Genomic DNA, 18,935 nt, shown 5'->3' with positions numbered 1-18,935 from the left:
GCAAGCATGTGCACCATCAGCCAAGTGATATGACTATGGTGAGTAAGGTGGGAGAGGCTGGTCAATACACCCTGTCCCAAGCCAGAGAAAGCTAGGGATGCATAGAAAGAGAAAGAAATTCTTTATTTATTTATTTCCAATTTCAACCTTCCAGTTACCCAAAAGATAACTCTGACATTAGGTAATGATGGAAGAAAGGTCTTAGGGTTTCATATATACATTTCATGTGTGTATTTAAACTGGGAAAACAGGAAAGAGCAGAGTACAAGACATTAGTCAGGGGTCAAGGTGGTATCAGATGGCCAGTGCAGTGACAGTCACATTGTGTCTTACAGATCCAAATATGAGCATAAGAAACAGAATTTTCAAGTGGCAGTTATGGATAGAGCCTGCAAATCTGTGGATATCCGCTTTATATCCACGGACCATTTTTTGCAGATGGTGGATTGGATGCGGATTTCAAAGATGGGGAAGCAGCTGTCTGGAGCTCATAGCCTTTGAGGCTGCTTCCCCACCTTTGAGATCCAGAGGGTGGGGGATGGCCGTCAATCAGTTGTTTGGTGGGGATCCTGGTGGCAGGCTGCTGATCAGCTCTTCTATTACCCTCTCCCCCGCCCCAAGCAGGCCACCCATCAGCTGCTTCCCAGGGCCCCGCCAAACAGCTGTTCGGCAGCTGCCTGGAGGGGCTGGCCTCCAGACAGCTGAGTGGGAGCCCCAGGACTGCAGGTGCAATGTGGATGTGATAGAAAAGATAGACTGAGGATGGCAGTTTAGATATAAATTGATTCTCGCAAATGCAGATTGGATGCAGATCTACATTTTTTTATCCAAGCAGGGCTCTAGTTATGAAGATGCCTGCAAACAAATGTTTTGCATGTGAACATGAAACTCCTGGCAAATAAGGGCTCAACAGCAATCTTACTGAAAATAAGGGGAAGGAGGCAGAAAGGTGATCAAAGTTGGGAAAACTGTAAATAAAGAGAGGGAGCCAGCATGAATTAATGCCAAAACATTTCAGCCTACATTCAGTACTTGCCTTTTGGTACTGAATGAGAAAAGGAGATTAGGAGACCGAGTGTGGCATAAGAATAACCATGTACCACATTGACTTTATTTTTGTTTCATAACTTTGTTAGTACTATGTAATAAACCATCCTAAATATATCCTTTTATCTACCTGCAAGGATTTTCTGACTAACTACTGCAGTTTTGCTTTGTGATACACAGACATTCATCCCGTCTCTCTGCAGCACGGCACGTTCTCTTGTTTAGTCAGAGGTTTATTGAAGAACACTAATGAGTTTTTATTGCTCAGGAATGTAAATTTCTCTCTTGTTGTCCACTGTGAGTGGGGACAGGGTACTAAGGAAATGATGAAACTTTAGTTCTATTAATTGTGTGAAATAGCTGCAGTTCTTTGTTTTTAATTAAGTATGATATACAGCTCTATGTCTCAGTTTCAGTTTTTACACAACTCACTCTTTGAACCCTTTCGTTTACCCAAAATACTACTACTAAATTCCTTTTCCTCTCTGTCTGCTCTGATCATGTCTTCCTCTATTCACATAAGCTCTGCATCAAATTCAAATTCCTTGTTCTCATGTTCAAGGCTCAACAGAGCTCTACCACTGCCTACATTTCAACTCTCTTCTTCTACTGCTTCCCCACTTAGGCTCTGTGCTCTGCCAATACCCCTTCCCTTCAGCCTCCCTGTGTCATCCTCCCATAATACTCCCTTCAGCTGGACTAAATTCCCTGATCCTATACCCATACAACCTCCTTCTCCACCTTTAAATTCTTTCTCAAAACCCACCTCTCCTAATAAGCTTTTCAACACCGGTGCACTCCTGACAACTTTAGAAATATAAAATAAAACTCTAGCTAATGAAGCATGCACTACAGAAACAAGTAACCTCATTGTTTTATTTCACATAACCCTGCTCCTCATACACATTCCATCTTACCGGAGGTACTCTATCCCCCATGTCTTAATTTAGCACTTGATTCTGTAATCTTTATCCAAATTGTGTTGCACTGACTGCCATAAGGAGTCCCACTGAAGTCAACAAGACTACTCATGAAGTGCTAATCAACAGAAGTGTGATAGAACTTGGCCCTTAAACTAAGAATTCCTTCAGGTAGGGATTCTGTCTTTATTTGTCTATAAAACACCATGCACATCTGTGGCTCAGTGTAAATAGCCAAAAATTTAATAAAAATGCAACTTAAAAATGCAAAAAGGGGTAAAAGCAAGTGACTTTCCTCAGAAATACTATAAATCCAGTAAACATTACTAGTCATAGTTGGCATAAGTATAGCTCAGAACGTCATTTCTGGATTTCACTGACCACTGGATACAGTACTAGAGAACAGAAGATATAGTCTAAGGCAACAAGCCCCTAAAATATCCAAGCATAAAAGTGAGATAGAAATATTCCCTTTACCAGATCTCAAGAAATGTATCAGTGTCTGGCTTTGACTCCAAGGTCAGACGTTTCTCCAGTTCAAAGCTGTGGATTGAACGTAATTTTCGCACCAGTGGAACATCCCTGTCTGGCAGGGTGGTCTCTGAGCGGACTCGAATTGGGGAACCAAGGCTTGGTGCATTAAGCATTCCGTTCACTGGTCCATGGCTGTTTTCCTCCTCTGTAGAAGCCTGTGCAAATAAAGCACAAGAGAAATAAAAATTTAATTCATTAGGAGTGCTGAATTAGAGGAAGACATAACAGTTTATGCAGTGCATGTCTTTTATCCTTTGTCAAACCAATTCATATTGAGAATGCTCCTTCAGCAGAAGTTCATGCCGTATTTCATATAGTTTATATGTGCCCATCAGCTACCAGTTTCCTAAAGCATCAGTCTAAATTAGGGATTAAGTGCCAGCAATATTATGGGTTTGATTAAGTCTCAGGACAGAAGGAATTAGAAGAAAACAATAAAATTCCCAGATTTTAGATCTATACTGATCCCCCACTCCCATTTTTGGAATTCTCACCAATAGCAGGCTGAATTCAGAAGCCTAGAAGCTTCTTCATAGTGCTTTGCAGTCATAGCCTTTTTTTCTTTAATTGATGAAAGGTTAGTCTCCATGTTAACTCATCCATATGTGTTTCTGAGACATGCAATACCACTGCACCCAAAGTCTACAAAGTAGTTTAGAGCAATGTGTATCAAAAATTAAAATCAAATGTCCAACCGCATCTCACTTTGTATATCTACTGGTATGATTTAGAGTTGAAGGACCACGCTGATCCCTAGTATAAGCAGATATAATTCCCACTGATACCAATGACACTTGTATCTGCTTATACCAGAAGTGAATTTGGCCCCAAGAGAGAAAAAGGTCCATCTGTCTTCTGCCATTTCCCCTTAAAAAAACTAATACACATTAACCAAGTACAAAAATAAGTATCTTAGCAGTCTGGCATCCCCACAACACATTTTATCTATACCTGGAAAAATAATATCCAGCCCTACCACTAGATAGTATTTTCACTTAAAGAACACTTCAGTAATATCTTCTTTCAGCTACTGATGCCATTTTCTCATCAGAGGAGCACTGGCTACAATTGTTTGATTATGAATTTTAGTGATTATAAGAAGCGAATAATAGAAGTAATGATAGTGAGAGAGGGATCACTGTCAAGAGCCAGCTATAATGCAGACAAGCACTAAGCAAGTTCCCCTTCCATGAATTAGTTATTGTACCTTAATTTTGACCTTTAGTACTTTTGCAGTAACTGGATTCTACTCACTGCAAACTGAGTGATATGTCACATTATGAAGACAAGCATGCACTAGTGACTAAATGGAGAATACCAATCATATTCCATTTGTTGACTGCAGAGTTAGGTGGGATCTATTTTCACATCTTCACCCTTAATTACTTCCAAGGAAAGTGCTTGAAAACACTTTTGACCTCATTCAGTGACTAGGAAATAAAACCATCTTTGAACCCAATATGAATCATGGCCTTTAGAAATGAAAAGAGCATTAACCCATTGAACCATGCAGCCCTCTTCTTTGGAAAACCATTCTCTCTCGGTAAACTACAGAGTATTTCAAATGTCAAATGGGTATTTGCTCTCCTATTACTCGTCATGCCACATTATCATGTTCCTGATGACACCAGGAAATTGCTGAAAGAGGTTTTTTCCACTGCAGTTCTATAAATACCTTACAGATCCCCAGCTTAATTTTCTTTCTGTTGGCATCCATCTCCTCCCAGACATCTTTTTCCTGAGGACACTGATGCCCAGGGGACCCAGGCAGTTTCTCTGGTGAGACTCCAATAGGGATACCATTCTCCCCATCACTGAATTGCTCATCTGGAAACACCTCATCCGTATTCTCTCGCAGCAAATCTCCTGGGATAGGAGTGGCATTGGCTATTCTACAAAGGAAGAAATGAGAAGTAATGAAGTGAAATGATTTTGGCATTCCCCATATGCTCAAGGCACAGACTTCAGTATTAAATCTTCCATCCAACACAAGATTTGAAAAATTATATCATATCATAAAACTATATATTACTCAGTTATGAGAATGAAGAAAACCTTTTAAAAGCAGTTTTTCTATTGACTTTTAAGTTACTTTCTAAAGCTGGAAATCACATTCTTCCTGAGTCCTTCTGTTGAACATATATGTTATATTTTATATCATATCTTATTATACTACATTGCATTCATATAAGTATAATACTTTTCTTCTTTGGATCTCAAAGAGATTAGCAAACACTATTCAGTAGAAACAATATGTATTCACTGAAATGTAGGCCCTTCTGGAATGAAATTCAGAAGGCATTTTGTCCCACCACAGGATAGTTTTCAGTAACTGGAATTGAAATTCTCTTCTTAGTGGTTTTCAGGAATACATATGGGATATAAATCCCTTCACGAAGGCTGAATGGCTGAAATCCACCTTGAATTCATTTAATGTATCTAGCCCAGGCTGTTATAGTGCCTACTTTCCAGAGATGACAGATTGCTTTCCAACTTATTATGAAATATCGAAATATACTGAGCAAATAAGCAGTGCATAAAAAAGGTGTAAATCACAATTATGACCTCAAATAGCATGACTCTTGGCTTCAAGGACTTGCCCTGTGAGACAAAGGATAAATGCTAACTGGTGCCATTCATTGTATTCTAATCTTTTTCTTTATTTTTCCTGACTTCTGTATTTCTATGAGAATTATAGTTAAACTATTGGCTTAGTCACAGTTTGACATATACAATCTCTTGACTGCTTAAAGGAAGAGAAGATCACAGTCAGTGATTTCATATTATTTTAACCAGCATAACATGTTCACCAGCTATTTTACAGGCATCAGGCAAATAAGGATGTAAAGGGACACTTAATCTGTTATAAACAAATACCTTTATTTACCTATGTTGTTAGTAACATTTTAGATCATTTTAAAGATTTTAAAAATCTATCTTGCTATTTCTAAATGTCACTATTCATACCCATTATTTTTGCATTGTTGCTTGGACAATGAAACTCAAAGATATCAATTTCTCTTTTGTTTAGTCAATTTCAATTTCAGGTTCTTATTGTGCAAAATCAGTGTTTCAAACAGCCAGGTTGCTGATTATTTTTTTTAAATAAATATGTTGTAACTGAATATTTATTTAAAGAAATCCTAAAACATTTCCATTGATCTTAGATTTTATAAAATGTTTATTTTGCAAATTACAGAGTTTAAATTCTGAGACAAATTTAAGTTGACAGAGTCCATTTTATGACTACATATGACAGACCAGATACAGCTTTGTATTCCTAATCAGGTGCAAGAGAGAATCAAAACTAATTTTATAAAATCACAATAGGTCTCTATTTGAAGAGACCACAATAAATTCTTCTTGGAAGGGTGAAAATTTCCCTTTCAACAAAATTAGCTTCTATTATCAGGACTGAGTTCAACTGAGTCCATTACAGAATTTTAAGATCTTAATGGTGAATGTCAATGCATTTTAATAATTAAACTATTAAAGTGTGTAGGCTTAAAACTGCTGTTTTAAAGGAATTTGAAATATTATTTTAATTACCTTTCAAGACCCACTTTCGGAGGTTCTGTATTTCCCCTCAGTTGATGACATTACAACCAACTAAAATAGAGAATATTCTGTTCTCCCATGCACTGTTCTAGGTGCTTATATTGTCAACAGCTCTTCCAGGGGAAACATGAAACTCTGAACTCACAGAAATATCAAAATTAGGATTTGAAGAAACATGTCTATGATTCTTTTAGTTCCTAGGATTCCGTTTTCTCTCCTTAGAAAGTTTGAGCAGGTAAATAAAGAAGATACAGATTGTCAGATACTTTGTTTTAAAATTTAAATGTATAGTTACAATTTTAGTCTTCAAATACACTGTTAGTGATGGGAAATTTCAAACTGTATTATTATTTACTTAATATAGACTTTCAGTTAATTTTTCAAGTATCAATCCAGACAAAGGGAACTGGACTCAAACATCTCCACAAATAGCAATTACATCACCATGTTTGGAGTAGATAAAGATTTCTTCACATTTGGAAAGTAAAAACAAAAAAAGAAGCAATGAAAGTCTCCAGAAAACCCATATCTGCCAACTCCAGATAAAAAGTGAAAAGTTTACTAATGGAATAATTCACTTGATCTATAACCAATCCTTTAATAATTGAGGAAGACAAATATTGTGGAAGGACAAAACACAGAACCTGATGAGAATTTTGGAGCACCAGACAGTTCACATGTAGTATATTTACAATAACAATTCTGACCAAAGCAGTATTTTCTGATGTTATAGCTATTAAACATCCAAATATACAACCATAAAATTCTTTATAGAAAACATACATATTTAATGTTTGTTTTGGTTCCCTAGCCCCAGTAACAGATCTACAGCTAAATGTGAGTGCAAGTCTTTTCCTAAAAATGTGATGGCCAGGTTGTCATATAGCAGCTGGTGCTGTCTGAGAGCACTGGAATTGGTATTCAAGTCTGTTGTCTAGGAGGAGTCTGTTCACAGCCATTGCTAGTGATGGACAACGCTGGTGAAATCCTGCATCCACTGAGGTCAATCCAGCATTTCACACTATCTGTCTCTGAAACACTGAGAAGTTGCTAATGATATCCTGACTCATGTTGTCTGAGTTGATCTTTAATACAGGTTATCTTGAAATAGTGGAAAGGATATCTATCATATGTTTTGTCTGGAGTTCCAGAATTTCTCATCCAGAAGGAACCCAAATCCAATGGATTCCCTGCTCCATTATCAAAGCTCCCTAGGTGGTGATATGGAAGTTATCTCCTAAAAAACCTACCTACCCAAAACCTAGATTAGGCAGGTAGGCATTCTAATTTCCCTACTCTTCCAATAAGCTATCAGAAGATCCACTTTCTTTTGACTTTAAAATGTAATTGAGGTTCAGGATTCAAAGACCTCACTACATACAATATAGACCCAAATTTTATTTTCAATCTTAGTGATAAAAAAGTTTCATTTTGGAATTGAAAATGGAAGCTGCAGCAAGTGCTCCTCTTTAGTTACCTGATTTAAAACTCACTGAAGGCAATGGAAGTCTTTCATTGAGTTCAGTGAGCTAGGGATCAGCCCTTGGATTCTTAACACAGGCTTTGGCAAAAGGTTGAGTGGAAAATGGGAATCTTATAAAGTGATTTCTTAACCCAGACCTCTACCAACATTCCTAACTCCTGTATGTTTAGAACAGCAGCACTTTTTTCTTTTGAGAAGAGGCTCAATAGTGACCAAATGGAGACTTAGTATCTTTCAGTACCCTATTAGTTAACATTCTGGAGAAACAGATGTATCTTTCCCCTGATGCTATGGATTTTCTTTTTAGGTCAACATAGGAAATGCTTGCACATACCCAATTGCAGCTGGGGTCAGGCGAGTGTGTAGCTGAGGAGTAGTTGATGTTGTTGTTGTCGTCAGAGAGCCATCAGTTCCACTCTTCTCCCAGTCAAAAGGGTCACTTTCAGTGACTCCAGAAGTTTTCATGCTACTGTCAAACACAGACATGAGAAGCTAAAGATAAAGAAAAGAGTTAATTAACCTTGTTTCTTTGAATAAGAGAAAGATAAAGCATTCCAGACTCAGTCTCCCCATAAGACTTTTCTAACATGTGGCTCTCCTTTAAGATTTTTTCTGACAGTTAATTGTCAAAAAGGCGAGGTTTATCAAAAGTACTATATCACAAATGCCCCACCTGTCACTCAGAATGTGCATTAACACTATTTATCTTGAAATTATCAACTCGCACTTTAAGCATTGCTACTTCTTAACTGCTTCGTGTGTTGGGTGTTTTGTTTTTTTTTAACCATTTCTTTTAAACAAAATAATAATTCTAAAAAAAAATTGAAATACTGAAATTTATAACATTACTCAAACCCCGGAGTATGGAAAGAGAAACTAGGACAAACTTATTTATATTACTTACATCAAGTATAACATTTTTCAGTCTCCTTCCATCCAAGATAAGATATGTAGTATTGTGGTTTGTGAAAAAAGTTGTGCTTCTTACAAAAAAAGAAGCAAAGGAGCATACTGGGAGGCCTAATGGATAGTGCATAGAAAACCATCAGTATATATGAAGAAGTATGGTCATCAGGAGTCTCTATAGAGGAGTGTGGATAATTCCAGTACCCATGGGCTTCTGTGGGAAGGGGGAGGCATACGAGCACACCAGGAATGTCTAATGGATTGCAGAATGGCATCATATGTTTCTCCAGACAGATGAGGGTGAAAGAACATATCAGGTGTCCCATTAGAAAGCAAGACAATGGATAAGGAGTATACAAGATGAGAGTATAATGATTTTATTTTTCTTCGGGAAGCCAGAACTCAGTGGGAAACTCTGAGTAGGGATTCAGAAAGTGAAAAGAAGTATTAAAGCCAGGTGGCATGAACCAACTCCTTTGTATCCTGGGAGGGATTGTGATTTATTATCTTTTACATTGTTTGAACTTTAGGGAAGCTAAGGCGTACCTGGTTCTAATGTCAGTCTTTCTACAAGAAACCTACACACTCAAGTTTTCCTTTCTGCCTCTGTGCTATAAAAGGCTTATAAAGACCATTACATTTTAATGAGAAGTAAGAGACGTATATATTTCCCTCTACCCTCTGGAAAAATTTCCTCAATCCAGTTACTTATGGGCAGGTTATGTCCATAATCTTGCCACTTCTACCTGCAAAACAGTCCTAAAATCCAAGCTTTTCTTTCTGCCCAGACAGCTAAAGCTCTAGGATAGACTGTCATCATATCTCATCTGGAATACTGCCAACTCCTCCTCTCTCACTTTCCTAAAAATCATAGCCCCTGCTCCAGTTCTTAACAAAAGGCAGTCACTAAACTCATCTTCCTGACCTACTGCTCTAATACAGGGGTGTCAAACATCCGGCCCACGGGTCGGATATGGCCCACCAACCTTTTTGGTCCAGCCCCTGGAGGCAGCACACACTGCCGCAAGATCTCGCGGCGTTGTACTCTGGCAGCAGCGTGTGCTGCTGCGAGATGTCATGGCGTCACACACTGCTGCCAGAGGGTACAATGCCGCAAGATCTCGTGGCAGCGTGCACTGCCACAAGATCTGTGTACTCTGGTGACAGCGCGTGGAGCGCTGTGTGCACGAGACACAGCGCTCCAAAAGGCGGGAGAGGGACAGTGTGATCTTGGGGCATTGTGCAGAGTGCTGTTTGTGCAAGACTGTGCTCCAAAAGGTGGGAGACGAGAGAGTGTGGTCTCAGGGCATCGCAGGGGGCAGAACTGCTTCTTCCCAGCCCACTCATTTCAAAATACTCGCTACTTTCAGCTGCAGAAAAACCTTCCTACTGCTGCTCACAGTTTACCATTTTCTCCCACTTCAGTTGCTATTGCCATCCATACATCTTTCCAGAAGAACTGTCCCAAAAATACATTGGCAAATAGCTTAGGAAAGACAGAAGCCAATTGTTATATTAGATTTGTTCAGAATGAAAGATATATGCTCCTTCTCCCTCTGGTGCCTAGTAAAGGCACATCTCTTCCACTGAATAATTTTGGGGTTACTCAATTCTCCTATAGAACAACAAGTCTTCAAAATATCACTGTAGCCCTGCAAAGTAAAATACCATCAAACTGTGATAGTTCCACACATTGTAGGAGGGTTTTACAGCTAAGTAATTGAGACAAACAATACCGCGTGGTATCGCAGAACGCTGGGTATGTCAGACTGTTATGGTGATATCTTGCATACACAACCTTTGTAATCTGGGCCTTGTACATATATACACAGCCTTGTGTCTTTACACAGCCTTGTGTAGGGTCCTGTAATTATGTTATTGAAGAAAAGAAAAACAGATAAAGAATGTCATGTGGTTCAAGAGAAATGGAGAAATTTTGATTTCTTTGCCGAACTGAATGGAAAGCCAACATGTTTGATTTGTACGCAACATGTAGCTGTTGCCAAAGAGTACAATGTTCGGAGGCACCATGATACCAAGCATGTTGAGAAGTATGATAAATATATTGGGAAGTTGCGTGAGGATAAAGTTTCTGAACTGGAGAAGTTCTTGACAAAGCAGCAATCGCTATTTACAAATGCCCATCAAGTAAGCGATGCTGCCGTTAAGGCAAGCTACATGATTGCAAATGAACTAGCACAGTCATCAAAACCTTTTTCAGATGGGGAAATTATAAAGAAATGCATGTTAATGACTGCAGAATTAATATGTCCGGATAAACGGCAAGCCTTTTCAAATATAAGCCTCTTGAGAAACACAGTCGTTGAGAGAATCAGTGATTTGTCAGAGAGCCTTAACAATCAACTGAAGGACAGAGTCAAGTCCTTTATTGCATTTTCGATTGCAGTTGATGACAGTACGGATGTTACTGATGTGGCATAGCTTGCAATTTTCATTTGTGGTGTTAATAAAATTATGCGCATAACAGAAGAGTTTGTAGAATTGGCTCTGATGAAAGACACAACAACAGGTGACGATATCTTCAATAATTTGGTGGAAACTTTGGACAGATTAGGTGTAGATTGGATGCAAGCTGTGAGTCTGGCTACAGACGGAGCACCACAAATGGTGGGTGGAAAAGCTGGAGTTGCTGCAAAGTTAAAGGAAAAATTGCTTGCTGTCAATCCGCAATATCATTTTTGTAACTTACATTGCATTTTACACCAAGAAGTACTGTGCAGAAAAACACTGAAACTGGATGTTTTGGATGTGGTTATAAAAACAGTTCATTTTATACGAGCAAGAGGCCTTAACCCCAGGCAGTTCAACTGCCTTCTGGAAGTAACTGAGAAACCCCATGGGTTACCATATCACACTGATGTTCGTTGGCTAAGTCAGGGGGTTGTACTGAAACGCTTTTACGAATTGCATGGTGAAATACAATTGTTTTTGAATCAGAAAGGAAAGGTTATGCCTGAACTGCAGGATAATGAATGGCTTCAAGATCTTGCTTTTATGGTAGACATCACAGAACACCTGAACTGTCTCAACACAAAGATGCAGGGGCGCAACAAATTGCTGACAGATGTTTCTGACAGCATTAGTGCTTTCGAGATTAAGCTTCAACTTTGGGAAAAGCAACTTTCAGATAATAATCCCGCACACTTTCCAACTTTAAAATCTCGACGCAACACAGCTGAGTTTCATTGTGATGCTCTCATAAAAAAGTACAGCAGCAAAATTTCCAACTTAAGAAATGATTTCCAAGCAAGATTTTCTGACTTCAAATACCTTGAGAAAGACTTTGCAATTTTCCGTAACCCGTTTTCTGTCAATGTGCACGAGGTCTCAGAGGAGCTTCAGATGGAAATAATCAAACTGCAGTGTGATTCTATTCTGAGGGATAAGTTTTCCAGTGTTGATGTTGGAACATTTTATCAGTATGTAGGACCAAATTATCCCAGGCTGAAGTCTTTTGCTTCAAAAATTCTGTCCATGTTTGGTACAACATATGTCTGTGAACAGCTCTTTTCTGTAATGAATATCAACAAGTCAAGATTTCGTTCTCAACTTATTGATGCACACCTGAATGCAATACTCAAGCTTGCCACAGCCTAGTCCCTTGCTCCAGACTTTGATGCAGTGGTCCAAAGTAAGAGGTGTCAGGCATCAGGAAGCAGCAGTAGCAGTAAATAAAGTACTATAATTCTTAATCATTGATTGATTCTTTTAATCGTAAAATAGTAGTTGTTGTAGAAGTGAATTTACTGCAGTTTTTATATCGCTGATATCTAGCAAATAAAATATAATACTACATAAAAATGGTTGTGCCTAGTATTTCCATTCATGGTATGTATGGCCCACTTGAAGTACATTTAATTCAAATCTGGCCCGCCATAGCAAATGAGTTTGACATCCCTGCTCTAATCAAATAACGTGCCTCCCTCCCACATACCTTTGTTCAATCCCTCCACTATATGGTTCCTTTTTCCCTCATCATATCAAGTTCAAGCCTTATGTCCTCACCTTCAAGGTTCCTTACAATTCTACCCACTCCCATCCACTTTGGTCTCCTATTGCATTGTCCACAGCTTCATTGCTCAGCTAGCAATGCCCGACTCTACTGCTCATTTCTGCCACAAACATCTTCTTGCTGCCCCCTAACATTAAATGTTCTCTGAAATAATCTGTAAGGTCACTTCCCTTTCCTCCTTGAAAGCCTTTCTCAAGACTCACTTCTGCTGCAGTGCTTACATAATATCCACCAAATAATGATGGGTGAAAACTGAGAGGCACTAAGAGATAGCTGATATTTATTCTGACTGTTTTCAAAGTTGATATATGTGACATAAACAACTGTATAAATTAAATGTATTTTATGTTGTCCCTCTCCCACTCTTGTCATATGTTGTCAATATTCTTAGGCTGTAAACTCTTCAAGGCAGGGACCGTGTCAATAAACATGCTTGTTCAGTACTCCAAAATTGTATGAAGTCAATTCTGACTAAGGCCTATGGATGCCATCATAATTTCATTAAACTGGGGACATAAAAGGCAATAAAAAGAAGTTCTATACATACATTAACAACAAGAAGAAGAGAAAGTGAAGTGTAGAACCACTTAATAGGGAAGGACAGCTAATAATGGATGACACCAAGAAGGCTGAGGTGTTTAACGCCTATTTTGCTTTAGTCTTCACTAAAAAGGTTAACTGTGCCAAAATGCTTAAAAGAATTAATATTAACAAGCAGCCAGAATAAGGAAAGAACAGACTAAAGAATATTTGATAACTTAAATGTATTCAGGTTGGCACAGTCTGATCAAATTCATGCTAGGGTACTTAAGAAACTAGCTAAAGCAATCTTGGAACCATTAGCAAGTATCTTTGAGAACTCACAGAGGATAAATGAGAACCTACAGGAATAGAGCAGGGCAAATATACTACCTATCTTTAATATAAGAGAACAAAGAGGTACCAGGGAATTACAGACCTGTCAAACTAACTTCAATACCTGGAAAGAGATTGGAACAAATATTAAACAATCTATTTGTAAGCACCTAAAGGATAACAGGGTGATAAGTAATAGCTAATATGGATTTGTCAAGAACAAATCATGCCAAACCAACCAAATTTCCTTCTTTGACAGGATTACTGGCCTAAAAAAATCAAATGCACAACTAAAAAATAAGGAAAAACTGGCTAGACAGTAGACTGGTAAAAAGGATCTGGGAGCTGTAGGGGATCACAAATTGAATAGAAGTCAACAATGTGGTGGTCTAGGATTAAGTATATTTGGTCCTGCCTCGGCATGGGAGGATGGACTAGATCTGTGGCTCTCAACCTTTCCAGCTACTGTACCCCTTTCAGAAGTCTGATTTGCCTTGCATACCCCAAGTTTCGCCTCACTTAAAACTAATTGCTTACAAAATTAGATGTAAAAATACAAAAGTGTCGCACCACACTATTACTGAAAAATTGCTTATTTTTTCACTTTTACCATAAGATTATAAAATAAATTGATTGAAATATAAATATTGTACTTACATTTCAGTGTATAATATATAGAATAGTATAAACAAGTCATTGTATCTCATAGTATCAGTGGACGCACCAACACTGAACGGGGTATGAGCTGCAATTACGATGCTCCAAAGGTCGAGCAGCAGGTTGCAAATTTATTCCACCGGAGCTATTGAAATGTGCTATTGAGCCAGTGAGCAGCACTTTACACAAGTTATTTCCCAGGATGTGGATGAGAGGGAAGGTACCTGCCAAATGGAAGGAGGGCATAGTGCTGGCCCTCTGTAACAGCAAGGGTCCACGAGCTGAGTGCAGCAGTTACTGCCCTGTAACTCTGCTGTCAGTACCGGGCAAGATATTTTCTCACATGCTTTTGGCTAGACTTCAGCCACTGCTTTCAGCCAAACGCTGCCCTGAACAGTCTGGGTTCACAACTGGACAGTCAACAATGGATGCAATACTGGCATTAAGACTGCTGTCTGAGCTACATAGAGAGTTCAATCGGCCACTCCATGTCGCTTATATGGACCTGAAGGCAGCATTCGACTCTGTAGACCAAAATGCATCGTGGAAGGCATTGAAAGGGATAGGAGTTCAATCACTTATCTGCCATCTCATAAAGGACCTCCACAACAGAACTATAGCCAAGATAAGGATCAGAAATGGCTATACTGAATGGTTCAACACCACCTCACGTGTTCGTCAAGGATGCATACTTGCACCCACACTGTTCTGTCGAGCAATTGACTGTATCTTAGAATGAGTCGTGCGACACAATGGCATCCAGTTAGGTGCACGACGTCTTTCGGACTTGGACTAGGCCGATGACATTGACCTGTTGAATGAACTCACCTCGAACTTCAGTTATTGTTGCAAGCTTTTAACACGAATCTGCAGCACTTGGCCTACAGATATCCTGGGAAAAGACCAAGATCCAAAATCTGGGTACTGGTAACGATATGCCTGGCATAATAGTAAATGAAAACACAGTTGACACCGTCGAAGAATTGATTTACTTGGGCTGCAAGCAGTCTTCTAGTGTACAGTGCCAGCCCGACATCATAAGGAGGATAGGACTTGCTGCCTCTGCAATGCAATCCTTCCAGAAGGCTTTGCGCCAGCAAGAACTGTCTGATGGCATCAAAGTCCAGCTTTACTAGCCATGCATCATGCCCATTCTTCTGTACAGCTGTGAAACCTGGACTCTACTTAAAGATGATATTCAGTGTCTGGAGGCATTTCACATGTGCTATCAAAGGCAACTATTACACACAAACTGGTTTTATTTTGTAAGAAACAATAAAGATGCCTCCAGAACTCAACTCCACAGCATCAAAGACTTCATCTGCTGTCTTCGGTCCTCACTATTTGGACATGTGGCTCGCATGGACAGCTCTATCCCAGCCCACAAAGTGATTAAGTGCACCCTGAACATAGGCTCTGGTCACCAGCCACCCCTAAACTGGAAGAGACTACCTGGTCGCCAGCAGCTAACCTGGTTGCAACAGATGGCTCATCTGCTAGCATTAGACGTGAATGGAACAAAGCTGTTAGTAGAGGCCATAGGGGATTGTCGCAATGGACCCCTGCTGTCTAGGTGAATGATGATGGTCTATATGAAATTTTAGTTTGTATTGTAAAGAAAGAAAGAAAGAAAGATGAATGCACTGGTAAATGAGAAACCTGATATCATTTGATATTTCCAGTTCTCATTTAAAATCTTAGATCTTGATTTGTCTGCTAATATTAGCAAGTCAAGCTATCAATAGGAATTAAAAAAAAAAGGAGTGGCATTATGTTATGCTGTCTGATCAGCCAACTCGATGGTAAATACAGGAAGGTACCTTCCAGCAGAAGAAACAATTTTATTGCAACAGATAGCTAAAAAGCTGCAGTGAGAAAGAAATATGTTTCTCAGACAAAACTCCACAAATTTCAACTTAAGGAAAAATGTCGATGGCATTGGTCTGCTGGGTCTCCTGGAGACAGAAGCAGTAAAGCTATAAGATAAATATAACACAGAATAAATTGATAAACAAATGCAATAACAGTGCTTCAGATGCTGCTGTTTTCTGCCTTCTTAGAAATACTGATACATTAGTGGCCATCTAATCAGGTCAGCTTTAATTTGTCTGAATATGTTGTGTGAAAAGAAGAGAACCAATGCACAATTCGCTGACGTTTCACATAAATAGGCTCTACTTTGGAACTGCAGAGTTGTATGAATGTGGAATATTATGAAAGAAAATGTTCCTAGAGGAAAGCTAATTCGTTTCACATACCCAAGCATAATTTAATGGTGATGATGAATATCCTTATCCGAAGTCTTCTGAAAGTTGTAATTCCAGAATTAGTTAATATGATGCACTTATTCAGATTCATTCTCTGCAGTGTACAGCTCAGCAAGTATACAGTATATCATTATCTACAAATCAAACAAGTTTATTTGAAAGGCCAGCATGAAGAGGTTTACTGACTCTTAATTAGCTCCTGATAGTTTTCCCACATCCTAGATAAAGGGTGGAGAAAGTAGGGGGCGGAGTGGATGAAGTGGTCAGTTTCTTCTATTATATGGATTACAAAATGGAAATTTACAACACAGGACAATTATTGTAGCCGCATTTATTGTCCTCCACTTTAAACCTGTGAAGAAACCAGAGACTCGGTCCTGCTCCCACTCAGGTCAATGACAAAACTCCAACTGACTTCAATGGAAACAGGAGTAGGCCCCCAGGATACAGACGTAAAATAAATGGGAATGTATACAGAAGCCCCTGTTACCAGGGTTGAGTTAATGCATCTCCTCCTTGCAAGAGAAAAGCTAGAACTTGCTGACCTGAACTTAAGGAACATGGTGGTCTGGAGAGAGATGAACAGATCCAAGAAAGGAAATTACCTAATTTAAAATAAATTGCCTGGGAGCTTTGGTTCAGCTGCTCACTTGAGGGTTCCTATGAATTCCAACATTATCTCACTGTAATAATGTTCATGTTTAATGGAATGTGAAACACAGTGAGGTGATGTTGCATTAAATGCTAACATTAATATTCTGCAATACTGATATTATGACTTAGGATTTTGTGTCATTCTGTTTGTTCAAAGTTATAGAGAACCATTCTATTATCTGTGCTTATAACCATGGCAGTATTTACCGGAACATGATGGAAAAGTAATAGTACTCTATAAATCACTCACACTTCCAGTAAGTTGATGAAAGATAGATGCAATGCCATATGGTATCAGTTAAGTGGCCTCTTGAAAGAGCTACTTACAATCTCGATTAGTATGTTTAACTGTATCTTAGTTTGATACCTTGGAGAAGATTCTCTGGCAGTGATTATCTCAATTATAACTAGTCACTCGAAGAAACAGATGTCCTTATCTCTGTATAGAGCAAGTTGGTCATTACCTGTCTAAACTGGCCTCATGTGTTTCATATTATTTAGCAGTTTTAATATTAGCTATGATGAGACTATCTGCTTTCTATGTAAATTATATTTGCTAACTCATTTGTATGCAAGGTCATATTTTGTTCCCTAAAGTATTGCAAAGACAATCCAATTCATGTGTTCAAAGGTATAAGGAGGTTACAACTGAGCTCTCCTCTAATTTGGAAGAATATTTCCCTAGCTCTTTGCAGTTCCTCTGACCTAGACATATTAATTTCTGGATGAATATCCCTGTTTTTAGTGTTGTAATCATTTCAGCATTAGTCTCTCAAATTCTCAGTGATTATGCTGGGCAAGACTCTGGCTGGCCCCTGTGTTCTTATGAAAGAAGTGAAGAGAGCAAGTAGGTAAAACCTATTCAGCTTTCAATTCAGCCTTTTTCTTGTGTCTTCCAGAATGCAAAGATGTCCTCAGCTTCATCTCTTGCAATCTCCAAAGTAATATTATGAGTAAAATGCTCAAAAACCCATCTTCATTACTCTCAATGAGACTTAGGCTCCTAAGTCACTTTTGAAAATGGGACTCAAGACACTATTGAAAGTTTTACCCCATGAATTAAAGTTCACAATGCTACTGTTCAACTTTTGACCAACCTTAATTTTTCTAGTCAGAATTTTTTGCAGCTGCATTTATATTTACCATTCATTTTAGCAACTTATTTAATAGCATAAAAAGGAAGGAGTAAAAATGGAGAAAGTTTATATCTTTTGTTTAAATTACATTTAAACCAAGAAGTCTTCCATGCTGCAATCAAATGCATTACTAGTACGTCACAGAGTGAAACAGCAGTGCCAAAGGAGGTAAAAGTGTGACCAAATTACATCCCCAAGATAGTAGTTCATCTGTTCTATTATGCAAGAGGAGTTTTGGAGGGGTTAATCACACTTTAAGAGATATTTAAAGGGGTGGGCATCCACTCCTAAAGGAAAAGTGACATAAGGTGATACAACACATATGATGGTAATTATTCATAATAGCGTGTATGCTTGACCTTCTATAGGAAAGTTTAAGGGAAAGTTTAAGGGAAACTACAGCTCCAGTCTCTGTTCAGCACAGAACCAATGCACTAGGGTTTTGTAGTACACAGGAAGGATTATGGCAGCTGCAGACTTGGCAAAAATGAATGCCAGGGAAAGAGAGCAGGGATTATAGTTGTAGGAAAGCGACTCAGGTTCCTTATGATGGAACCTATAGCATCAAAGCGAGACATTGGGAGGAGTGCCCTCACCTGAATCAAATCTAGGACTGCTCTTATAAACTTAATCTGCTGGGCAGGTGATAGTGTTGATTTGGGCATGTTTAACCAAAGACCCAGACTGTTGAAGGCTGACCATACAAGGTTGACTTGAGCTTCTACTTTTTCTTTGAAATGGCCCCTGACTTGCCAGTCTTCATCTTCATGAATCTGTTGAGGTTTTGCAGATTGAGAATGGATCTAAGACCCCCTTTGGCCTTTGGAATTAGGAAATATTGGGAGCAGAAGCCCTTACCCCTTAGTTCCATAGGCACCTCCTCCA

General features: G+C 38.8%; 1 protein-coding gene across 1 annotated transcript in view; it reads right to left on the bottom strand.

Moving 5' to 3' along the window:
- Positions 1 to 18,935, bottom strand: part of TTBK2 (tau tubulin kinase 2) — a 214,924-nt gene that overhangs the window by 51,525 nt on the left and 144,464 nt on the right. The window contains exons 10-12 of the mRNA XM_067557906.1: positions 7,877 to 8,034; positions 4,177 to 4,393; positions 2,445 to 2,656 (exon numbers count right to left, since the gene is read on the bottom strand). Of these exons, the coding sequence (XP_067414007.1) occupies positions 2,445 to 2,656; positions 4,177 to 4,393; positions 7,877 to 8,034 (587 nt within the window). The remainder of the gene's footprint in view (positions 1 to 2,444; positions 2,657 to 4,176; positions 4,394 to 7,876; positions 8,035 to 18,935) is intronic.

The sequence above is a fragment of the Emydura macquarii genome, unplaced genomic scaffold (genome assembly GCF_026122565.2).
Source record: "Emydura macquarii macquarii isolate MOO-44397 ecotype Brisbane River unplaced genomic scaffold, CSIRO-AGI_Emac_v2 contig_1876, whole genome shotgun sequence".
Lineage (NCBI taxonomy): Eukaryota > Metazoa > Chordata > Testudines > Chelidae > Emydura > Emydura macquarii.
This window is presented reverse-complemented; position numbering and strand designations above follow the sequence as displayed.